At 37.8% G+C, this 24,154-nt stretch overlaps 2 protein-coding genes across 2 annotated transcripts; one reads left to right on the top strand and one right to left on the bottom strand.

The window, feature by feature from the left end:
* The first annotated feature begins 17 nt into the window (after positions 1-17).
* slc35f2l (info solute carrier family 35 member F2, like) lies at positions 18-3,892 on the top strand. Its single transcript, XM_042771220.1, has 8 exons — positions 18-478; positions 1,155-1,330; positions 1,442-1,569; positions 1,898-2,057; positions 2,143-2,299; positions 2,392-2,444; positions 2,530-2,684; positions 3,331-3,892. The coding sequence occupies exons 1-8, from the start codon at positions 402-404 to the stop codon at positions 3,589-3,591; spliced, it is 1,167 nt and encodes a 388-aa protein (XP_042627154.1). The 5' UTR covers positions 18-401; the 3' UTR covers positions 3,592-3,892.
* A 1,777-nt stretch (positions 3,893-5,669) lies between these two features.
* LOC109067100 (max-binding protein MNT-like) lies at positions 5,670-23,113 on the bottom strand. Its single transcript, XM_019084107.2, has 6 exons — positions 22,869-23,113; positions 18,417-18,975; positions 18,226-18,267; positions 17,645-17,756; positions 9,787-9,979; positions 5,670-8,937 (listed from the first exon to the last, which is right to left on the bottom strand). The coding sequence occupies exons 1-6, from the start codon at positions 22,939-22,941 to the stop codon at positions 8,159-8,161; spliced, it is 1,758 nt and encodes a 585-aa protein (XP_018939652.1). The 5' UTR covers positions 22,942-23,113; the 3' UTR covers positions 5,670-8,158.
* Positions 23,114-24,154: the final 1,041 nt, after the last annotated feature.

The following is a 24,154-nucleotide window of genomic DNA, read 5'->3' on the forward strand; positions in this document are numbered from 1 at the left end:
GCCATCTGTGGCGCTGGAGGCGCGACGCGAACCACGTGATGCTGGCTAATCATTTTCACTTTGGATCATATTTATTAAAAAGTAGTGTTTAACTATTTTCTTGATATTGGTCAATGGCGAATCACCTTAAACTCACGTGACGCTGTAATATTAGATCATATTTTAGGAAAGTGGGGGACGTTTCCTAGTTCATTCATTCATTCATTCATTCATCAGTCTGAGATGGAGATGTGGAGGGAGGAGGGTCAGTGGCACCCTATCTTAAAGTTCAAGATTAGCTCACTGTGACTTCAAGATCCCTGCTGCTGTGTACTTTGTTTCCCAAACTGTAAATTATTGATTACTCACTGAGATTCTGTCTCAAGGCTCAGACATGAATCAGTCCACAGACGAGACGCAAGATGCCTCAGGAGCAGGACAGGACTCTCTGCTATAGAATAAGAGAAGGACTGACTAAATGGAGGGATATTTTCACATGGTGAGTGGATGCAGATTTCCATACAGTGATTTCTGTAAGTTTCAGACCACACTGAAAATCTGTTGTCTTTTTCCTTTGCTCTTTGGATCTGAAGTAATGCTGTAGGCTATAACGTGATCGTCAGGGTTTAGTGTTTTAGTATTATTTATGTACTATTGTAGTATTTATTAATATTTTGAATGAGCTTTTATTTTTTACTCTTTTATTTAAAGTTTTTTTTAAGTTAGGTTTTTAATTGTTATATGCTTTTTTATCTACATTGTTCTAATTTTATTTCAGTCATTTAAGAACTTCAATTTAGACTTATTTCAGTTAAGTGCCATTTAATTATTATTTTTTTAACCTCGGGTTTTTATCTAATATTTATATATTATTTTATTTCAGCTTTATTTCAATAACTGAACAGGAAATTGACTATTCTTAATAGTTTTAGTTAACAATAGCAACACTGTCAGGTTTTATTTTTCAGTGAAACTTTTACTTATTGTTATGCCGTTAACATAATGTGTAATGAGAAATGTTAACATTAAATGTATAAAAGTATACTGTTATTATTTACACATTAAACACAATATATTTTCTATTCAGAGGACTCTAGCACTTTATGAATAGTGCATACCACTATAAAAACCCTCATCAATTGGTGCACAGTTATTCCAGCCGATGTTCATTGCAGGCAACTGTTTAAAACTCTGCTGATGGGACAAGGCCTCTCAGCACTGATCTGTGGGACTGCTGTAACATCTCAGTATCTGGCGTCCGTTTACTATCTGAATACACCCATGCTGCAGAGCCTTATTAATTACATCCTTCTGGGCATCACTTACACCACTGCACTGATCTTCAGACGAGGTACTCATGTGTTTCATTCTTGTCCAATCATTAATGTTTTTCAATTATCTGCTACTGGTATCCATTTTTTTTTTGGCATGTAATATTAAGGATACCTTTCTTTTATTGTAGGTGATGGCAATATTTTACAAATATTAAAGACAAAATGGTGGAAGTATCTATTGTTAGGACTGACAGATGTGGAGGCAAATTACGCAGTGGTGAAAGCATATCAGTACACCACATTAACCAGCATACAGGTGACAGCTTTTTCTGGATGTGATGATATAAACAGTGCTTACACTACCACTCAAAAGTGAGTGGCTGCATTTATTTGATTAAAAATACAATAAAAACACCTTTATTGTGAAATATTGTTACAATTTTAAATAACTGCTTTTAAAATATAATTTATTCCTGTGATTTTGGATCTTAAATTTACTGACCCCAAACTTTTGAACTGAAGCGAAGGTTATGGATTTGCATTTGAAAACGTGTCTCTTGTAATAATTGACAAAAGAAGAATCTGATTTAAATTCTCAATGCAAGTTGTTGTTTGACTAACTGACCCTATTGTCTGCATTTCAGCTGCTGGACTGCTTTATTATCCCGGTTTTGATGATCTTGTCCTGGTTCTTCCTGAAGACCCGCTATAGGATCATTCACTATGTAGCAGTGTGTATTTGTCTGGCTGGGGTGGGAGCCATGGTGGGAGCGGACATCCTCGCTGGCCAGGACCAGGGATCTTGTGAGGAGCAACCTGCTTCTCCAGAATACTATTGAACAGAAAACCTAAGTGAAAATGTTAACATTATTCATTCCTGTCTCGACAGCAAGTGACATTCTCCTCGGTGACGGTCTGGTTCTAGTCAGTGCCACTCTGTATGCCATCTCTAATGTGTGCCAGGAATACACAGTGAAGAATCTGAGCAGGGTGGAGTTTTTGGGCATGGTCGGCCTCTTCGGGTCAATCATCAGTGCAATACAACTGTAAGATTTGTTCACGAATCACAAAAAACAGTAGACCGGTTGCTGAAAGTCAGTTCCACATCATCTGCACTGTTTTATTTTGTCACCTACAGAGCGATTCTTGAACATAATGAAGTGTCTAAAATTCAGTGGACATGGGAAATTGGTAAAGTACAGCAATGCAGAATAAAAACCTTTTCAGTTAAGTCAATGATGTCATCTGACGCTTGATTTTTGGCCTCTCTTCTTAGCTCTTATCCTGGTTGGATATGCGCTCTGCATGTACGGCTTCTATAGCTTCATGCCTGTGGTGATAAAGATGAGCAGTGCCACAGCGGTCAATCTTTCCTTACTCACTGGAGACCTCTTCAGCCTGTTTTGTGGGCTCTTTTTGTTCCAATATGCTGTGAGTAAAATACTTCATTAGTTATAAATATTATTATCTATAATACTAAATTTTTTATGTAATTTGGTGATTTGCAAGAAACATTTCTTATGATTATATATGTTAAAACACTTTTTTTGTGGAAACCAAATTTTGTTTAGGATTCTTTAATGAATAGAATCTTCCAAAGAACAGATTTATTTGAAATAGAAATCTTTCTCTCTCTTTTTTTAACATTATTAATGTCTTTACTGTAACTTTCAATCAATGGATGATTGCTGCATGAAAGTATTAATTTCTTTTCAAAAACAAAAGATTTTACTGGCCTCACACATTTGAACGGTAATGTCTATAAATGAAAAATAAATTATAAAATAAAATAAAAAGCATAAGTGTGCAATTTTTAGCACAAGTCGCAGTAGTATCTTATCTCAGATGTTCTGGGTCATTGTGACATGGAGTTTTATATTTTCTTAATGTGTGAAGGTTTTTGATTACCATGTCCTCTGCTTACTCTTTGACCTTCCTCCCCCAAAAAAACAAAAACATCTTAGTAATTCATTTATATACTGAATGCACTACACACTTCATTTAACTCTAACTGTTTTTATATTTAAATTGACTATTTAATTTAGGTATTTCAGTCCACTTATTTGTTCTTTTTCAGTTCTCAGGACTGTATATTGTGTCATTGGTGGTGATCCTCGTTGGTTTCATCATGTTTAACACCGTCCCTACCCTGAACCCAGCTCTTGCCCCGGCATCTGATGAGGAAGGGTGGGACAATCACGCCGCTGAGTTTGATAAGGACAGCACTCAAGGCTGTGTGGATGAGATAACCTGTGCACAAGCAGAGCAAGACCAAATCAAGAGCCAAGTGAATGAAAGGCAGACTTCATGTGTTGTTATAAACAGTGTTAAAATGTAGTTTTGTTAAATCTGTTAAAACAGAACAGAACTTAGTTTTTTGTTATTATATTTTAATAGTGGTTTATGTTGATACATCAAATTAATAAACTGTATTTGTGTTTCAAGGAAGTAATTGTTAAGAGTATATGACATAAATGTTCTTATCTCATGACATCAGATAACTGAATAATAAATATCAGTTTGTTTGACAACAGTGATATACAGGTGCATCTCAATAAATTAGAATGTCATGGAAAAGTTCATTTATTTCAGTAATTCAACTCAAATTGTGAAACTCATGTATTAAATAAATGCAATGCACACAGACTGAAGTAGTTTAAGTCTTTGGTTTTTTTAATTGTGATGATTTTGGCTCACATTTGGACTGATACTGGGGTCAAGGCATTAAGAGTCACCACACACAGACATGTCAAGGAATTTGGTTACAGTTGTAGTATTCCTCTTGTTAAGCCACTCCTGAGGCATCTTACCTGGGCTAAGGAGAAGAAGAACTGGACTGTTGCCCAGTGGTCCAAAGTCCTCTTTTCAGATGAGAGCAAGTTTTGTATTTCATTTGGAAACCAAGGTCCTAGAGTCTGGAGGAAGGGTGGAGAAGCTCATAGCCCAAGTTGCTTGAAGTCCAAGTTTCCACACTCTGTGATGATTTGGGGTGCAATGTCATCTGCTGGTGCTGGTCCATTGTGTTTTTTTGAAAACCAAAATCACTGCACCCGTTTACCAAGAAATTTTGGAGCACTTCATGCTTCCTTCTGCTGACCAGTTTTTTGAAGATGCTGATTTCATTTTCCAGCAGGATTTGGCACCTGTCCACACTGCCAAAACCACCAAAAGTTGGTTAAATGACCATGGTGTTGGTGTGCTTGACTGGCCAGCAAACTCACCAGACCTGAACCCCATAGAGAATCTATGGGGTATTGTCAAGAGGTAAATGAGAAACAACAGACCAAAAAACGCAGATAAGCTGAAGCCCACTGTCAAAGAAACCTGGGCTTCCATACCACCTCAGCAGTGCCACAAACTGATCACCTCCATGCCACGCCGAATTGAGGCAGTAATTAAAGCAAAAGGAGCCCCTAACACATATTGAGTACATGTCGAGTACATGAACATACTTTTCAGAAGTCTGTGTGCATTGAATTCATTTAATACACGAGTTTCACAATTTGAGATGAATTACTGAAATAAATGAACTTTTCCATGACATTCTAATTCATTGAGATGCACCTGCATTGGCAAACAAACTGATATTTATGGCCCAGTGGTTGTCACTTTAATCTGATTTGAAGAATCAGAAAAAAAGTCTGAAGAAGTACAAAGCAGCCACCACAACATACAGCAATTAAATGTTACAAATAAGAAGTGCATATATATTTTTTAAATGATTTATAACTGTAAGCACCATATAGGCTATTTTCATCGATTTATTGTGTGTATAACTCGACAGTCCAATGTACTAATGCACATTATCAGAACAAGCAATAGGTCATTATTCCCCCTCACCTCATTTTTACATTTAGTTCATTAGTGTTCAGTTCAACACACCAGCTTGCAATTTTTGTTTAGTTGGTTCAGGCGAGTTTGATCAGGGTGGGAGCTAAAACCTCATTTTTATACAGAAACATCAATGGTTGGGTTGATTTGTCGACTACTGAACAAAAATAATCAGTTTTCTTTTTCATGTTAACTATATGGCTTTACTCAAACTGCCAACTTTAAGTGGTTTGCTAAAGATTCTGTTAAAGGTTTAAGAAATATTGTACAGGCCACTTATGAATTTAAAGAGATAGTTCACACAAAAATTTAAATTTGTCATCATTTACTCATTCTCTCCAAACCATTTGGTTCTTCTGAAACACAAAAGATTATTTATTTATTCTTTGTCCATACAATGGAATTCAAAAGGCATGTTGTTTGATTCCCAGCATTCTTCAAAATATCTTTTGTGTTCTGCAGAAAAAAAAAAATCATAGTTTTAAAACAACATGAGTGCAAGTAAATGACAAGAGTTTAATTTTTGGGTAAACTAAGTTCTCTATTTGACTGTCAAGTGTCCAAAAATGACTACTAAACAATAGGTAAATATATCAAGAAGTATTTTTTATTGAACATTTTTAATTCATTTTTGCTTCTCTTATAACATAATGGACAGTTAGATCTATATGCAGCCCCAAATTTACAGGCTATATACAACTTGAACTTTCTCCATAGGGAAAACACACTATATATACGGATATATATATATATAATATCAGTGTGGAAAGAGGTCTGAAAAGTTGCCCCAACATATATATAACTGTACATGGTCCCAGAAATTGAAAATAACACACACATTTTATATATATAAATTAGCACTGAGACAAGAAACATCCATCTACATGCAAAAACAGCCACATCAATTAGTCTAAGAATGTGTACATGCTACAGAGTGCGAATACACAAAGGTAAAACCTGACAACCAAAATAAAAAAAGTTCAATGTGTTCTCTCTCAAATGCTTACAAAAGCAAAACAAATGCAGGGACTCTTGCGCAACATAACACTATGTGATTGGTAAACATGGCTTGCTCTTGCTGGAACAACCGACAGGGATCACAGTGTTAGTTTTAAATCAAATCTCTTTGTACATACAGGCTGTGCTTTACCTGCAGAAATTTGTAGCGGTCAGTGCGGCTCAATACAGACTTTCTCCAGTCCATGAATCCTTCAGCATCTCTCTGACTCTTACAACTTTCCTGAAGCCTAAAATATGTTCATTTAAGGAACACAAGGTGACATCCATCCACCTTTCAACTGCAACATTATTGGTCACAAAAACACTAGCACAAAGCCTCTGAGAAACACATTCACTTGACACACACACAGATGCATGTAAATTTAACACTCTGCTACTTGAAGAAATAACCATGCAGTTATTTCCTGCACATATAATAACCAACATTTATCACCAGTGGCAAGATGAAGGCATTGAATGTGTTGGAATACATTCACAATGACATCCAGAACAAAGTTTGCGCTGTTGCAAACTAATGGCTGTTTAAGATGGTTCTCCTCAGTGGAGCTGAATTCATACACCTCTGAGCTGGATGTAAGTAGGTGGCTTTGTTAGTGAATAACTTATAGAGTGCAGTTGCAGCAGGAGAACAATAGGGGGCAGCATTGAACAGGACTCCAGATTGACGTTAAAAGGCACTGCTGTCAGATTCCCAATGACTCATGTGACAGTCACACAACAATAGTGTCTATACCAGCTAGAGCACTACGGATAAATCATGTAAACTCTGCAAAAACTCTGTATTTCTTATGGAAACATCTCACATACGCTCCTGGTGTCTAAATGTATGTCAACTACATGATTCACTATTGTACACTGCAAAAATGATTTTCTTACTCCGTATTTCTGTCTTGATTTCCAGTAAAACCTAACATTTTTAAATCAACAGACACTTATACACTTGCAAAACAAAATGACTTGAGATATTAAGTCTTGTTTTCTGAATAAAAATATCAAAATTTATTGAGTTTATGCTTCAGTAGGGAAAGAACAATCAACTTCATTAAAATGGAAAAGATTATTTTTCTTACTCCTACAGATTTTTTTGTTTTGTTTAAAGCATAAACTCACTTAATTTTTAATATCTTAATTCATCTTCCTTCTTAATTGAATGTATCTTGCTTTAAGAATTTATAAATGTTAAGAAAATCATTTCTCCAGTGTAATGATGACGCTCTTGCATCAACTATAGTGGTAACGCCAAACTGACCTGTAAAATTGATTTTAAATCGACAGTTCAACAACAACAAAAAAAGAGACAATTCTGTCATTATTTACTCATTAAGTTGTTCCAAACTTTTATGACTTTCTTTATTCTGCAGAACACAAAAATAAATCTATTTTGAAGTGTTTTTGTCCAGGGTCTGTGTTGTTTTGACCCCCACTGACTTCTATTGTACTGACAAAAACAGTTCTTCATGTTCGTGTTTTGCAGAAGAAAGAAAGTCATACAGGTTGTAATGACATAAACTATCTCTTTAAGGACTGTAGGGACTTCAAGAACTAGTTCAGGAATTACGACAGTCACAACACAGTACATTAAACCTGGTCTAGCGGAGCTGAGAAGAGTCTTCACATGAGGTGTCCTGTTAGTTGAGGACTTAGTGTGAGGTATTATGGGGGCTGCCTGTTCACAAAGTCATTTAAACTAGTAGTCACACATATTAGGCTGGCTGAGAGTCAATCTAGGCTGGGATCGCACCACAGTTTCATCATAATACACTTCACTAGAGCCTTAAATACACTAGAGCAGCACACAAGCACTCTAGACTTTGCCTTTTCCCACACATTAAGATAAAACATCTCTTTTATTATATATCATTATATAGTATTAGACATTCAATAAATTTCTTTTTGAGTCTTTATATGCTTTCTTTTCATTTGGAATGTACTGTGTCCTTTAGCTTTATAGTTTGTTTGAGTGCAATGCTGCATGTGGCTGCAGTCTCAAACGGGGCGGACAAGGTGGGCCAGTCTATAAGTGTCAATACTCTGTGGGTGTGTATGTCAGCGCTTCAGGCCAGCTTTAGCGTGCTGACTGGGAAGGAGGGCATGGTCACCATGGTGACAGGGTTGAGGACGGTCTGGCCCACCAGTTGAGGGTGACGGGTAACCATCTGAGCGCTCACTGGCGTCTGCTTGCCCACCACGGTGGCTTGTGCGCTGGTCGCCGAAGTGCCATTCATCTGGCCGTGAGAGAGCGTTTGCGCGATGTGGCTCATGACGGCCGGCTGTGTGACTGTGACAGGCTGAGAGTATATTGCCGGAAGATGTGCGACAGTGATGTGGCTTATGGATTGAGGTCCGGGGGCCAGCTGCACCGAGCTCGAGGAGGGAGGGGCGATGTGGGCCACATGCTTGGAACCCGGCTGGATCACCCGGTTGACGGTTTGGATGACTGAGGGGTGTGACGCCGATCCCGCATGGGCGATGACGGAAGGCTGCAGGCTGGCCGTGGTCACTATATGGGTCTGGGCTGGAGGTAGTGTCTGCAGGGTCACCACCTGGGTGGCAGGAGCGGATGCTATGCTGTTAGGAGCATGTGCTGTGGTTGAGGTCAAAGCGGGTGCTGTGATCGGGGCTGCGGCAGCGACAGGGGATAGTTGAGCTGAGGGAATGGGGGGTAAAGCCTTAGACAGTTTGTGTGGGATGGGCATGTGCTGTGTTATGAGGGATGACACAGGATGGGACTTCTTTAAGTCTGGCTGAAGTGCAGCAGGCACTTTGGGTAAGGCGCTGGGCATGGCGGATAAGATCTCGTCTTCGATATCTTCATCAATGTTGTCTTCACCTTCTGTAGATACAAAGCCAAAACAAAACCATTAATTGGATTGTTTGAAGTTAAAAACAAGATCAAAGTAAGAGCTTTTGTGGCTTTTAGTCCATTTTCATTAGCTTCGAAGCCATTTAGTGTACTTTTTACAATTTTTAGGATATATACAGTACTGTTTAAAAGTTTGGCCTTGGTAAGATTTTTTTTTTTAATGTTAATTTAAATGTCCTTTTCCTCTAAATATAGCAAAACAATAATATGGTTGAATTTGAATATTATTATTTTCTTTTTTTTCCCTTTATTTCTTTCTTTCACTTATTATTTTTAAATGATAATATGCTGATTTGCTGCTCAAAAAACATTTCTTCTTTGTGTTGCTTAATATTTCTGTGGAAACCGTGATACATACAAAATGCTATGCCATTTATTTCAGCCCAAAGGATTTTTTGAGGTGTAGAAAGTTCAAAAGAGCTGCATTAATTTGAAATGGAAATCTTTTGTAACATCATAAACACCTTTACTGTTACTTTTGATCAATTTTATAAATTGCTGCTGAATAAAAGTATACATTTTTTTATTGAAAAAAACTACTTACTGGTCCTAAACTTTTGAATGGTAGTGTATGCAATTTAAAATATCTCTTGTGGGCTGAAAAATATTGATGACTTATCTTTAGCGTTTTTTTTTTCTTGTCTAGTCAGCTCCTCCTGAGTTGAATGAATGAGTGTTTGTACTAAACTTAAACTAAGAAAATCACAGGACAAAATAAATTCATTTATCAAGTGATTTCAAGGAGTTTATAAGCTCTATCGAAAAGCATGCTGTCAATTAGCATGGAAACCTGCAGACGGGGCCTTCTGCAAGACTAACCCGAGGCAGTGGAAGTAGAGGCCTGGTCATCATCTGGCTGGACAGTCTGTCGAAGAATGCGGTCGATCTCCATCATGTCCAATTGCTGACTCAGCTCATTCTTGAGCTCGGCAAGTCTCTGCTGCAAGGCGATCTTCTCCCGCGCCAAACGCTCCATCTCATGCTCATAGTCCTTCTCCTTCCTCTTCAGAGTCTATAAGGGGAACAGAGAAATAAATAAAATTTTCCACATTGGCTAAGAGCTGGCAGGGTGCATTTAAAGTCTACAGTCTGCAAAAAGGCACGGCTGCAACAATCAAATGTTTGGCTGTTCAGCAAAAAGCAGGTACAAAAATACAAGACCAGCATTCACATGCACTTAGAGGATGTTGATATGGGTAAAAAGAGACATACTATCATTACAAGATACTAATTTATATATGTATTATTTCTTTATATATAAAATAGTTATCATTATAATGTAATGCAATGTAACAATTTAATAATATATATATTATATATGCATTTATATAATTTATTTCTCTATGTATGTACTGTGTGTGTGTGTGTGTGTGTGTGTATATGTGTATATAGAATTTGTCATATACATGTATTTGCATGTATAATTTATATGTTGCTTTATATATAAAATAATCATCACAATGTAATCCAATGTAATTGTATTAAATATATAATTTATAATATATAAAATCTGATTACTCATGTCATTTTATTCCTCTCTCTATATAAAAAATTACTGGTCATCTTGTCCGGATTTATTTTGTGACAATGATCAAAAATATCTCTTACTCACATCTTGACAGAACACAGTCAAGGCCGTTTATATTAATGTCATTTCTTATAAGGAAGACATTCAGGAATTTCGACTTGCAAGTAAAAAATGTCACATGCTTCTGGCGTAAATGCAATTTTCTGCTTCTTCCTTAATGCCTCGGCCCAGCACACACCTCCCCCACTGTCTGTTTTTACCCTGCCACTGCCACTCTCTCTTACTCACACAAACACGTGGATGACAGCACCTCCCACTTCTGGGAAGGCATTCACTTGCTGTGCACGAGTGCACACGTGGAGTAACATCAGTGGGAGGAGCCCATGACACAGAAGCCTGGCCAATCACATGTGGACATCTGGGTAGTGTAAGCGTGCCAAACAAGACTAGATCTCTACATATCCACAAAAACACACAGATACTGATCCAGCTTCACAAACATGAGGTAAACTGTAGATCAGAGAAACACGAAACTCCAGACACAGATAGAGTGAGAATGGAGGAACAGAGGGCAAGACACTGCAGACGCTGGGCTGGGCAGAAGTGACCCAGTTTCCCTGCACTGTCAGCTGACGCATGAGAAACAAACAGGCATCGAGGACACAGCAGCAGCTAAGGCCTTTAAGAGGATGGATAGAGAGAGATTAAAGAGTCCGTGCACAAAGAAGGGGAACTCCACTTAACTAAAAACCATGATGCACAGAGATATATATTGTAAAATTAAGTTTAAGACAGGAATAATTGACGATGAGCCGTTGAACTATTAGAGAATAATTCACAACCGAGGTGGTGATGCAACCACAATGCGAATAATAATAATACAATAATATGGTAATACAATTAGTAACAAAACAACAATTTTACACAAAGTTATAATAATAATAAATCATTATTATAACAAAAATACATTTTATATATTAATGTCAACATATACACGCACACACACACACACACACACATATATTAGTAATAATAATAATAATAATAATAAAACCCACGGCAATCAGTAATATGTCTAATAGAGGAATAGAAAGAACTTTAAAGTTGTATTAAATATTTTTACTTTAAAATTATATATAGCATGTTAAATTATTCACATTTTACAAATATAAAATATAAAATACAAATTTTTAAATGTAAATGTTAATAATATAATAACTAAATCATGCCCATTTTAACAAAAACAATAATACAAATAATAATAATAATAATAATAATGCATTTAAAATATATTTTATATATATTTTTACAAATACAATTATACATATTTTAATAATAAAATCAACAATAATAACATATTACAAATATGATTCTTTTAAAGCCTGAACTCTAAAAGCTTGGGTTTAAAATAAATCTCTGTGAACATTTTAGTGATGATGCAAATGAACCACTGAGTTAAGTCACTGAAAGAGACAGTTTGAATTGATTCATAGAAATCAATTTAGAATAAAGAGTATAAAGAGTAGAAATGATTATGAAGCTAGTCAAATGATTTGCTCTTTAGAAAACTTAAAGGCCAAATAAAGAACACATTCAAATTACTTTTGATATGAATCAACAAAATAAATGAACATAAAATATAATATACTTAAAGAAACTCACTACTGACATTTAACCTCAACAATGAGCAATGACAGTGGTCACAGATGGACATATCACACAGCTCATTCTTTTCCTACACCACGTGCACTGGACGAGCTTGGCCCTGAAGAAATAACAATAGCGTGGAAAAAAGATCCAGGCCAGTCATTTGATGTGTGTACATCGCAAAATAGAAGATAAAGGAGGACTTGAAGCTCGGCTCAGGGTCGATTAGGTCTCTGTTCTGCTGCGCTCTTGTGTATAACGACAGGTCACTGGGCCAACTGATACACGCCTCATCCTTTCCGAAGCTCAGAGTGCCCTTTTGCCTCTCAGAGGTGTCAGTGTCTTTGTCTGAGCAAATTAGATGGTGGAGTACTCTACTGCTGTCAAGGCAACAGCCTGAACCGTCACAGTTGCCATGGTAACAGATACAGTGAGCAGGCAGCAGAGTGTGACAGTGTGAGCATGTGTTGTCTGCACTGGGCAGCAGTATAAAGCCTGTTTGATTGAGCACCTCTCAGCAGCTCCATATATAGGTCTGGTGTGCCGGACACAAGCTTTACGTAACAACACTAACAGAATGAAACTCACGACAGTAGAATACAATCTTCAGGAAAATGTGTGACCTCAGTCGATCCTTTACTTAGGCTTCTCTTTATTTTATAACATTACTGACCAATACTACCTTCTGCTGTCTTCTTTTTCAGCCACACCTATTCAAACGGAGCATTCCAATGAGGAGGTCAAGACGGGACAGAAAATAGCCTGTTACTTCTAAATTATGTTTTCTGATGTCAAAGTTCTGATAACATTATAAGTAGACCTCAGAGAACAGTATAAACTAATAAAAAAAGGCAGTTCATGACCCCTTTAATATACACTATTGTAGTATGTTTTTGAAAGAAGTCTCTTATGCTCACAGGCTGCATATATCTGCACACATTTCTATCATCACACAAATCTAAACCTGAATCTCAGTGCAAGTGTTTCGTAAAATTATATTTTCAACTGTGAAAGACAGTTACACAAGAGCTGTCCCTGGTCTTTTTTTACTAGCGCGCCCTCCTTCCTCTGGGGGTCCGGCGCATTCCTTGCTGGCTGTCTCCACTAGGCCCTCATTGACACCACCTCCCACCGCTGATGAGGCATGTTGACAGCTCTCTGGTCTGTATGCTGCACCAGGAGCAGCTCCAGCCCACAGGTGTGCATGCCTGCCTCTCTTAGTCACACCCACACACACACACACACACACACACACACACTGGCCTGCTCCACAAACACCGCAACCCACTGAACTCCTGATCCACGGACTGGGGCCCCTTCACTCCCTCCTGCTTCCGCCCAGAACAGCTAAAACGCGTGTCATTTTTTAGTTTCTGCTAATATTTCAAATGAGATTTTAGATTCGATTTTAAATGTATTAATTTAGTTGTGTTTTTGTAGAATTGTAGCTTTTAGTTTATTTAGCTTTTAGTTATTTTAGTGGTTGAACTTAAACTAAAACAAAATGAGAAATGGAAACTAGCTGAAATAAAATAAGTTTACTTTTTTTTTTTTAATCTTATTTCAGTGAATATTTGTTTTAAGTAATGAAAATGGATTTTATGGTTTCAGTTTTAGTTAAAAATAATAACCCTGCTCCTGACTAAATATGAGATGTTATCATCTTCTGCACAGTAATAACAACATCTGGATGGTGTTTCAGGAGGAGATGAATGTTAATCATTGTTGTGGTCATATTCTGGAGGATATGGAGGTAGAATCAGGTCAGAGAAGAACATCTGTGGGAACAGCAGCTCTCAAACTAAGGGTCGACTCGAGGGATGAGCTGACAGCAGCTTTGATTAGCGTTTGTTGGCGCATGACCCCCACCCTCCACCATCGGTTTGCTATCATCAGTTACTCACTTAAGCCCCACCCCCCATGACTGTGCACATGTAAATGTGTGCATGTTCAAGATTTTTATTTGTCACATACATGATTATATAGAGCATATATAACCAGCAGTGAAATGTGTGTCATCATATTTATGTATATACAAGTGTGCATGCTTATGATAGATTTGTATGAGCCAAAAATGAACTTGACAATGTCACATGCAGTGTTAAATGGGGAAGGGGTGTCCTGTGTTTACAGACTCAGTTCTGAACAAAGAAGGGAGAGAAAGAGAGCCAAGCTGCAGCCACACTATAAGAGACTTCTTTCAAAAACATTATAAAATGTTACCAAACCCAAACTTTTAAATGGAAGTGTATAAAAAACGTATTAGCCAGGAGGAGGACTAGGGAGTTCAAATTTAAGCCAAATATATACATTAGGTCGGAATTAGCATTTTATAATTGCACTGAACCAGGCAGCCATTTGTGTTGTAAGAGAGCAACTTTTGTCATTTTGCTAAAAACTCCCTTTGTGTTTCAGCATGGAAAAATCTCTAACAGTTCTGAGTAACATGAGGATGGACAGACGATAACAGAATTTTCCATTTAAAACTAATGGTCTACAGATGGTGCGACTCAATTGGACAGACCAAAATTAGACATGTAGAAATGTCTGTCAATCAGGATGAGGTTGACATTTACCAAATAATACTTGTTGAATCAACTACATTGAAATTGCAGTGGTTTGTACAAGACAAATGGGTCTTTTAGCATGCATAGGAATCATGTGATCCAATCGCACAAGGAAAAGCCACTAGTGTTTGAAGAGCATGATATAGATGACCAACTGACCCAAATAGGCCTTTGTGCCGACACACACTGCTACTCAAAGACAGGAAATGAATCAGTTGAATCTCACAGGATTCATTCTGGTTTTACTCATCAATCACAATCCTACTGAGACACAAGAACTGATTGCGACATAAATCCAGTGGATGTAATTCAGTGCACTGATATTTACTCTATGCAACCACAACAAAGATTTCACATTGTGCCAAGGACAAAAAAACAGACCTTGTAGATTTCACAATCCACTACAAACCATCAACAACAAAAAAATCTCAATACTATTATCTGGATTACACAACACAATAGTCACTGGAACACAATGCACTGCAACTTGCTAAGCAAAACAGGTCCTGCAAGCTTATGCACCTAATGCGGTGGTTTCAGGGATGTGGCTAAACTAAGATCGAGCTCGACGAGTGTGCCGTGCTGCGGCAGGAACAGCAGCTGGAGGGGGCTGTAACCAGGGGTGACGTCACACGCCTCTGTCTAGCCATGTGCTCGCTACTCATGTGGCCGTGGCAGGGAACATGAACGCGAGAGTGGGGGAAGGAGGAGAATAAGCACAGAGGGAGGGAGAAATGGAGGAGCAGCTCTGAGCTAATAGACAGAACTGGGAAACTCCTGAGACTCATAGGATAACATTTAAAGCAACAGTCATCATAATTCATTCACAACATGTAAAGTCTGGTTTTATGGGACATGAAATGAGGCTAGTATAGCATGAAAAATGAATCCAGATCTGCAGTTTAATAGCACGTTTGTGCATTTCAAATCAACATTTGCAAGCAATATGAAGCGTGGGTCAAAACCACAAGGACTGTCCACGAAAAGCAAAGTCCTCAAAATATTCAAAGAAAATAAAAATTCTCTAAATATTCAGATTCTTAAAAAATTATTATATTCTATTCACAGTATATTAGTGTGCTTTTTAGGATTAGTATTAGTGTGTAAAAGAATTTGTGTAATAGTGTATATATTAGTATTGTTACTATACTATTTTAATATTTCCTGAATCATTTGAATTAGCTTTAATTTTTAGATTTTCCATTATTTGTTTATATTTTAGTTTTAGCAATTTTGCTAGCCAAGTCAACAAATTTTGTTTACTTTTTTTTAATTTAGATTTTTTCATCTAATATTCATATTTTATTTTATTTCAATTACCATTTTAATAGCTTTAGTGGCAACACTTTATAATAAGGTTCCTTTTGTAAACATTAGTTAACATTAGTAACATTAGGACAGATATTGACTGGGAAACAACTCAAATCACTGACTGACTAGCTTTTCTATGAACATTCAATAAAATGTAGACAAGCTTCCTGTGATGGAGAGACTTTGAAAATATCTGCCATCACGAGTTTCACTGGTAATGTTAGTGCAAATGTGTTGGTTTATTCGTTCTCTTTTTAATTGTATTTATGTATTTACTTAAACCTGTCTCTAAATCATGCATATAATGAGAGTTGAAAGGAAAGAGATTTTTATTTATAAAATGGTATGTTCCAATTTGGGAAGAGCGGGAAAAAAGGTGTATTTAAGATGGCCGCCACTAGAAGTTGGGGGTGAACAGATAGAGAGCTTGGACATGATTGTTGTGCTGCGAAGCAAAGGAAACTCCAGCCTCAATGTTGTAGAGGGGAGTTGGTACTGTTTTTATTACAATCTTTGTTTTAAGCTCTTATACCTATTTATTTGCATATTTTGCACACCTGCTTAAATAAATAACCCTTTGGACCCCAGCTTCACTAGTGATCCTCCTTGTGACTGCTTGGGTCGTTATCACACTTCCTTCAAGAAAAACATTCAAAGACATTAATAATAACATCCAGAGTGATTAACTATAACTAGCCACGCTACTAACTTAAAAAAAAAAATTCTAGTTGAGGCACTATTGCAAAATGATACTTCATCGCACAACTAGTGGTGTAACAAAATGCTACATTTCTGTTTTTGTCACACGGTAACAGCGAGCCTTTAAAATACTTGAAACACACTCCTACATGTCCTCTCAAATGAAGGAAGTCTGATTCATTTTAATAAACGTAGATGTCAGTAAATGGACTATAAACTGGTTCCAAAAATAATCAGTGATTCATTAAACGCCCTCCAAACCATTACCATTAAATTATCAATTAAGTAATTTTATTTCATTCATAATCATTTAAATGTATTAATTTTAGTGAAATAGTTCGCCCTTAGAGTAAATGTAAACAAACTGGTTCAAAGACTGACTTTTTCCACCAGAAAGCACTGTTTCCACACTGCCCTAGTTTCCTGCACGTCTTGTGCCTCGGCTAAATCAAATCCTTTGATGTGATTGGATTTCTACTTCTTCTCCTAAAGGGTCTGGCTGTAGGCGTGCATATGTGTGTGCATGTGTGAACGAGGCGCTGGTTTAATCAGAGCGTGGCTTATGATCTCAGTTTACCGATGGTTAAGAGAAGGTGCTCTGCCCACACTGCAGGAGAGCAACTGTGCATTTTCCCTCTGCAAATAAACTCGATTAGTGCTGTTTAATCTCACGCCTTTAGATCAATCAAAGCAACACTGGAAATATCTCATTTTCATTTTATCAATCTTCAGATTAAAGAACTGTAACTAACAAACTTAAGACTCCCTCAGCGTGTGGTGTTCCCTCCTGCTCTTGCATAGTTTACATGTGCAAATATACAGCTCAAGTCAAAGCCTGATGACAAGGGCTGAGATACAGATGTACAGCAGACAGTGAACATGTAAATGATAGTAGATCTATCAGCGCAGGTAGTGTTGATCATACCTGAATGTATCTCAAAGCACTTCTTAGAACGCTCAGATTGGAGGTCTTCTTTTCGTCAACATGAGGGATGGTTTTCTTCAGGGTCTCAAAACACTCCTTTAAGTGAGCACGTCTGAGAAAAGGAGACAGTTTATTAAAAATTATATTAAGGGTTTATGTGGTATCAGCACTCATTTATAATTAGATTTATATAAACATTTATATTTCACAATAGACTTATGAGACATAATAATAAAGTACTATACATCCATGTTTGATTGTTAAATATGTCAATATATATATATAGTTCACATATGTAACAAGTAAACACGTATTTGTTTCAAATAAATTTAATTTATATAATATACATATATATAATTTAGATATTCAACAGCTAGAAAACAGGTAGTTGAATTTGTAGTAATATTTAAAAGTATAACTGTTATGAATGTATTTTTGATAAAATAAATGCAGCCTTTGGGAGCATAAGAGACTTCTTTCAAAGAAATGTTAAAATCCTTTAGAACGATATTTGTATGTGGAAAAACATAATATGAAAGGCACTTAAGTGGTAAACCAGGAGCAAACAAGCATGACCTTACCTATTTTTTTCAAGCTTATTGTGCACTTCTCTCGTTCCTGCCCTGTAAACACAGTTCATATGGTCTTTAATAGTTAGCTCTCAAGCATAATACAAACTCAGCTGTAAAACCAACTATAAAAGTTTTCACATGATTCAGTCTTAAACAATGGTTAACATGGTGATAAATAACAGCTTCACATCCTGACTCACCCTCCAGGTCTCTTCTTGCCGTCCAAATTACGGTGGTCATCGGGCGGGCTGCCTCTGGCCGCAGGGCTGGGTTGGGCTGAAGGAGGTCCAGGCTGAGGGAGAAGTGCATGCTGGGAAGCTGTGACGATGGAGCCTGGGTAGGTCTGGAGCTGCTGGGCTGGTTTGGTGCCATTGGATTGAGACAGTGACGTGGGCTCTGCCTTCAACTGAGACGAGATGAGGGGGCACTGGTGCAGTGCCTGCTGGTTTGGCAGTGAATGGGTGTCTTTTCTGGGTGGCGTAAGGCGGGGTGCTGCTGACGGGCTGAGAGCTGTGGTGGGGGGAGGGGGCAGGGCGGCAGGAGTGGAGGACACCACCGGAATGGGGATGACCGTGATGGGCATGGTGGGGGGTGGGGGAGGAGGCTGGGCCGGGGCAGGTATGTGGCGGTGCTCAGGTCCAGACTCCTCCACCCAGGTCACATGGTTAATTCGAACGAGCTGAGTATGAGAGTTCACTTCTGCTCTCCGCTTCTCCGTCTCCTGCTCACGACGCCGCCTTTCCTGAAGTTCATTCTCTTCTGTTGAAAGAAATATAGAGAAATTTTCACTACTTGTCCATATTCAGAACCTACTGGTTAATCAATGGCTCATATTGAAATTTACATAATAAATATTAAAATTTTTCTTATATTTTTTTTAAATGACCAAAAAAAATGGATACTCATTCAGAGATTTGCTAAAGATTACATTTAATAGTGTTATTAAATTAAAAGTTTTCTTTACATCCAATATTTTTCTTATATTTTTTTTAAATGACCAAAAATCATTTTTGACAGTGTTAAACAGTTTTAGTTATATATAGTATGGTATTTTATATATATATATATAAAATAAGCCAATAACCAACATGGTAATAAAATATGGCGGTCAAATTTTTTATATATATCAGTTTATAAATTTTTTGTTAACATCCAAAGCAAGAATAAAAGATACAAAAATAATCAAAATGGATGTCCTCTTTGTGTGCAGTCTCTCTCAGTGTGTGAACCAGTGAACAGTGTTCAAGGAAATGTAGAAGACTGAACTATATGTGGGACACTGCAGGTAACCTTTGACCTTCAACCTATGACGTGATGACATCTCATCTAAACTGGGGCAAATGATGAAGATGGGGCAGCCATAAAATCATATAAACCAGCCTGAGATTATATCTAGCTCAGAGTGAACTCTAATAAAGAAGCTTTTGTGTGCATACAGACAAATGAGTGTTACTAGTTAACAGTGGAGGATAGAGATCACACTGTTAGAGCACATGGTGTACAGGCTTCAGGCTAAAGTTTCTCTGGCCTAAATGGAAATTTGATGCTCGTCCCCCTCTTAGCACACTCCCTTTTTCAAGCAGGGCTGCTCCAAAACACCACAGGACGGCCTCCTGGACCCTTGCCAAAACCTCAGCATCAATAATACATGCTGTTGAACCCAACTTGACACTGTTTAAGAAATAGTAGGGACACTGGAGAGACACACAAACTACTTTTTCAATCAGAGAGGAGAAACAGAACTGCGTAATGGACTAAAGGACTTCCACTGCTGTTCAATAGTAAAGCAGTTAAGGAAGCTACATCTATTTAAGGTGAAAGGATCGGTCACAGACTGAATTCAGGCTGAAAAACATTCAATCACATTTTTTAGGTAAATGCTTATCCCCAGTTTAATGTGCAAACCAAGGCAACTAAAAGTAACCCACTTGTAGGTTGATTTTCCTGAAAAATGTCAATTGTGTGGCATATTCAACACTACTGTGTTTGCTTGGGTTTGTGTTAGTACCAGAGCAATCTTTTTATCTGAATTTTAGAAATTGAAAAATAAATAAATAACCAACCGATTTTAATTCATTTATTTTTAATGTTTCTTAAATAAGTGTCTTATGCTCACAAAGGCTGTCAAAATAGTAATATTGTGAAATATTAATACAATTTAAAATAACGGTTTTCTATTTTAACCAAAAATTATTTTGTGATGGCAAAGCTGAATTTTCAGCATCATTACTCTAGTCTACAGTGTCACATGATCCTTCAGGAATCATTCTAATATGTTGATTTGCTGCTCAAAAAGCACTTATAATTATCAATGTTGAATATTTTTGTAGAAGCAATAATAATTTTTTTTCAGGATTCTTTGATGAATACAAACTATTTTTTTTCAGTTCATAGTGACAGAAATTACACTTCACCTTTAGACATCTTTAAGCCATTTTATCTAAATTTTATCTAAAGATATTAGATATTAGCTAACTGTTGTGGAGAATTTTCCTGAACAACGGTTTTATGGTTAATCCAAGTCAAGTAATTCCAAAAGCTTTCAGTAAGTCCTTTACATTCCTGCTTTCACTATTCCAACTATTTTAAACACACATCTAATGATATGTATAACAACCTGAATTGGTCACCAACATAACACTGAAGAAAACCCTGCTTCATATCATCCAATTAATGACACTCAAAAAATTATTCATTGCAAAACGTAATGCTACCAGTTAAAAAAAAAAAAAAATCCTCTTAATGCCCGGGGTAGTAAAGAGGTCACAAGAATTCACAAGGGTGTGTGTGTATGTGTGTGTGTGTGTGTGTGTCTGGAAGGCCATGAATCTCATTAGGGTGAAAAGCCGGACAGCATCAAATCATGTGCACTCAGAGGATAATGAGACTTTTAAGACATTAAGGCATTCTTATCGTGTGTGTCAGCGAAGGGGGTGGTTGAAAGTGCTCCAACCTAAATCTGAGCCTATCACAGCGCTGCAGTCCACCCCCACCAGTCACCACTATGCTATTTGAACAGTGCACGCTTCCTCCTGCTGAAAAGAGGTGGGGGGAGGGGGGTTCCTGTAGAACCAAACAACCAATTACCAGAATATACAAGGAAGCACAATGCACATGAAGCAGTAAGCCTTTCAAATGAAATGTGACTGCTCAGTCCCTTTAAATACTCTCTTTCCTGACACTGGAGCTGTGTTAACAGCTGAGTAATGACATTACTGATATCTGTAAGAGGAAAAGACACCTCCCACATGCATAAACACATATCAAGGTTTCACTTTTCTTTAAACACTTCTGATTGTGTCAGACGAGAGAAGAGAAGCCCTCCGATTTTTCCTCACATAATTTGCCTGGACAACACCTGTCTGTCTAAAGTATTTGGTGTACTTATTTACCGGCTATAGAGGGCAACGGTGTAACTGCACACAGGAAATGACGGTCCACCAGTGTAAAATGCAATTTACAGCTCAGCATTGCAAACCGCTGGCTGAACGCTTTTACCGAGTCACATGCCGAGTAGAATTACAGTCAGCCGTGGTGAAATATACAGAAGTGAAACTGACCGAGAGGATTTCTGTCACAAGCTTAGACTGAAGTAAAATACATGTTAGTAAAAAAAAAAAATCATGATATATCAATGAGAAATAGGAAATCAAGTATACAATTTGCAAATTAATACATACATATATGTATATATTTCAAATAGTTAATTCTATTTATCCTCATAAATAGTTTATTAATTGACATATGAATATCTCAGCTGATTTATTGGTCCACTGATTGCATGGTCAACAAGCTTGTCATGTAAATTATCCCTGAGAATGTCAGTCTTCTAGTATTTTTGTTAGAGCAACACGATGAGCCAAAAGTGCAAGAGTGTGTTATATAACTGCAGTACATTTTGGAAAAGCAAGCAGGGGGTTAATGTCCTACTTTCCCTCTGGTTGTAAACCCCCGCCTTACACAGAGCAGCGCCTGGCGCGCACATGGAGGGAAGGGGCGGGTTCTGTCCACGCGGATCTCACATGAGGGCGTGGCCATGACAGACACGTCACCGAGGCGCTTCCGAAAGCGCCAGTGGACGCACGCAGCGAGCGCGGGAGAGAAAACAACAGTGTGAAATAACTAAACCGTGCACTATTGCGCTAAAAAAAACACTCAATACAACATTATATCCATTCACGTCTATAAAAAGGATGTAAAAAAGAGCCGCGTAATGTGATACTTAGGGTCATTATGTAAAGCGCAACTGAACTGGCACTCGCGCACGTACTTGTAAGCCACCGCCCTTAAAAGCAAGCAAGCAGGTATGTTTTCCTACATCGCCACTGCAATGAAGTATTCAATCACGAACTATCCCAACAGTCAAAGCTGATAAACATACAGTATCTGCATTTTAATACATGGCTGTCACTATCCATGAAACTACAAAGTAAACGTAAGCATACTATACTGCAGTTTATTATCGGTGAATTATAACATGACAATACTTCACGTCACACACTACACTGATTCCTGCTCTCACGTAACATGTGACATCCCGTGCAACAATGTCTCATATCAACCGGATACTACATTAGAGAACACCAGTGATTCATTAATGTGACCCTCTGCCTGTCATAAAGGCTCACGTCCCCATATTTCCCCTTTCTTACCACGTGCTTTCTGTTGTTGCAGGGCTTGCAATTCCAAAAACTTCGCCGCCTCCAAAAGCGTCTCGATACTCATCTCTGTTTCTTTTTATGGTCCAAAAACGATGGGGGAAATTAATTAAAAATGCTAAATAGATAGATTCAAACGCGTCTGCCCGGGATCCAATCTTCTCGCCTATATAAAAAAATAAATAAATAAAAGGGAAGGAAAGACGTGACTGGATCCCCCTTGAAGTCACTCTTCCAAGCACAGAGGAGTCACAACAAGATGGCGCGGGTTATTCAGTCAACACCTCGGGCCATTAGACTCCGCCCTCTGCACTGATGCCCCGCCCCCCACGCGCATGCCCCGCCCCCCACACGCTGGTCTTTCAAAACACGGAGACGGCGGTGCTTTAATACTCGCCGATATTCGAAGAATTACGATAGAACACAAACGGACACAAGGTCAGTAATACGTGTGCCACCACGTTTCTTCTATGTTGGTTAAAATTCCTGAGCAGAACGCTAAAAAAAATATAAACGTCGGATCCATGTTTTCCGCAATACACCTACACATACCACGCCCATCGTTCATTAATAAAACATGAGATCAGAGCAGCCAATGGGAAAGCAGACACACAAAGCATGGTATCTGCTCACATGGGTGTCATTCTGCGGTTTTGCACGCCAACTAATAATGAAAATGCAACCTGCAGGTCGACCTATGGTTCAGTCACTATTCAAACAGATGGTGAGTATCGATAAACATTAAAGTGCACTGTACCATGATTTGGCTGTGATCAAAATGCAATTTTTTTCAAAAGGTGTTTTAATACATTTTATATTACTAATAATCCCAATAAGGACATCTGGACATTTCCAGAAATGGGGGGAAAAATGTAAACCATTTCGAAAGGCCTTCGCCACTTCATCTGAACCTTCTCTGCAATTTCCCACATGACTATTAGCTATTGCCCATGTATTCAAACCAATGTATCCCATTTCATTCAAAAGGAAAAACATTACAAGAACAGCAGTAAATTTCTGTTTACATCTCTCTGGTAGAAGAAACAGCCTTCCACATGAGAACCAAAATCCTGTTGCTTTGTGGTAACTGCTATGCACATGTCATTTTTCATTTCCTTCTAATCATTTGAGACGCTCAAAGCAAAGGGTAAGCAAATACACTCATAAACCTGCTCTACCCTCAGACTTTCATGAGACTCTCACATGCACCGAAATGGTGAATAAACTCCTGGTTCAGCTTCAGAATCTGCCCCTGGAGCAATGAGAGTAGGAGCTTGTTT

Source organism: Cyprinus carpio, chromosome A15 (assembly GCF_018340385.1).
Source record: "Cyprinus carpio isolate SPL01 chromosome A15, ASM1834038v1, whole genome shotgun sequence".
NCBI lineage: Eukaryota > Metazoa > Chordata > Actinopteri > Cypriniformes > Cyprinidae > Cyprinus > Cyprinus carpio.

Bases quoted from the DNA above. Each gene is read 5' to 3' on its own strand.
- slc35f2l (XM_042771220.1), top strand. From the start codon at position 402: ATGCCTCAGGAGCAGGACAGGACTCTCTGCTATAGAATAAGAGAAGGA. The intron at 2,300-2,391 runs GTAAGATTTGTT...TGTCACCTACAG, and splicing joins ATCATCAGTGCAATACAACT to AGCGATTCTTGAACATAATG. The intron at 2,685-3,330 runs GTGAGTAAAATA...GTTCTTTTTCAG, and splicing joins TCTTTTTGTTCCAATATGCT to TTCTCAGGACTGTATATTGT.
- LOC109067100 (XM_019084107.2), bottom strand. From the start codon at position 22,941: ATGAGTATCGAGACGCTTTTGGAGGCGGCGAAGTTTTTGGAATTGCAA. The intron at 18,976-22,868 runs GTAAGAAAGGGG...TTCTTTCAACAG, and splicing joins GCAACAACAGAAAGCACGTG to AAGAGAATGAACTTCAGGAA. The intron at 8,938-9,786 runs GTTAGTCTTGCA...TTGTATCTACAG, and splicing joins CTCTACTTCCACTGCCTCGG to AAGGTGAAGACAACATTGAT.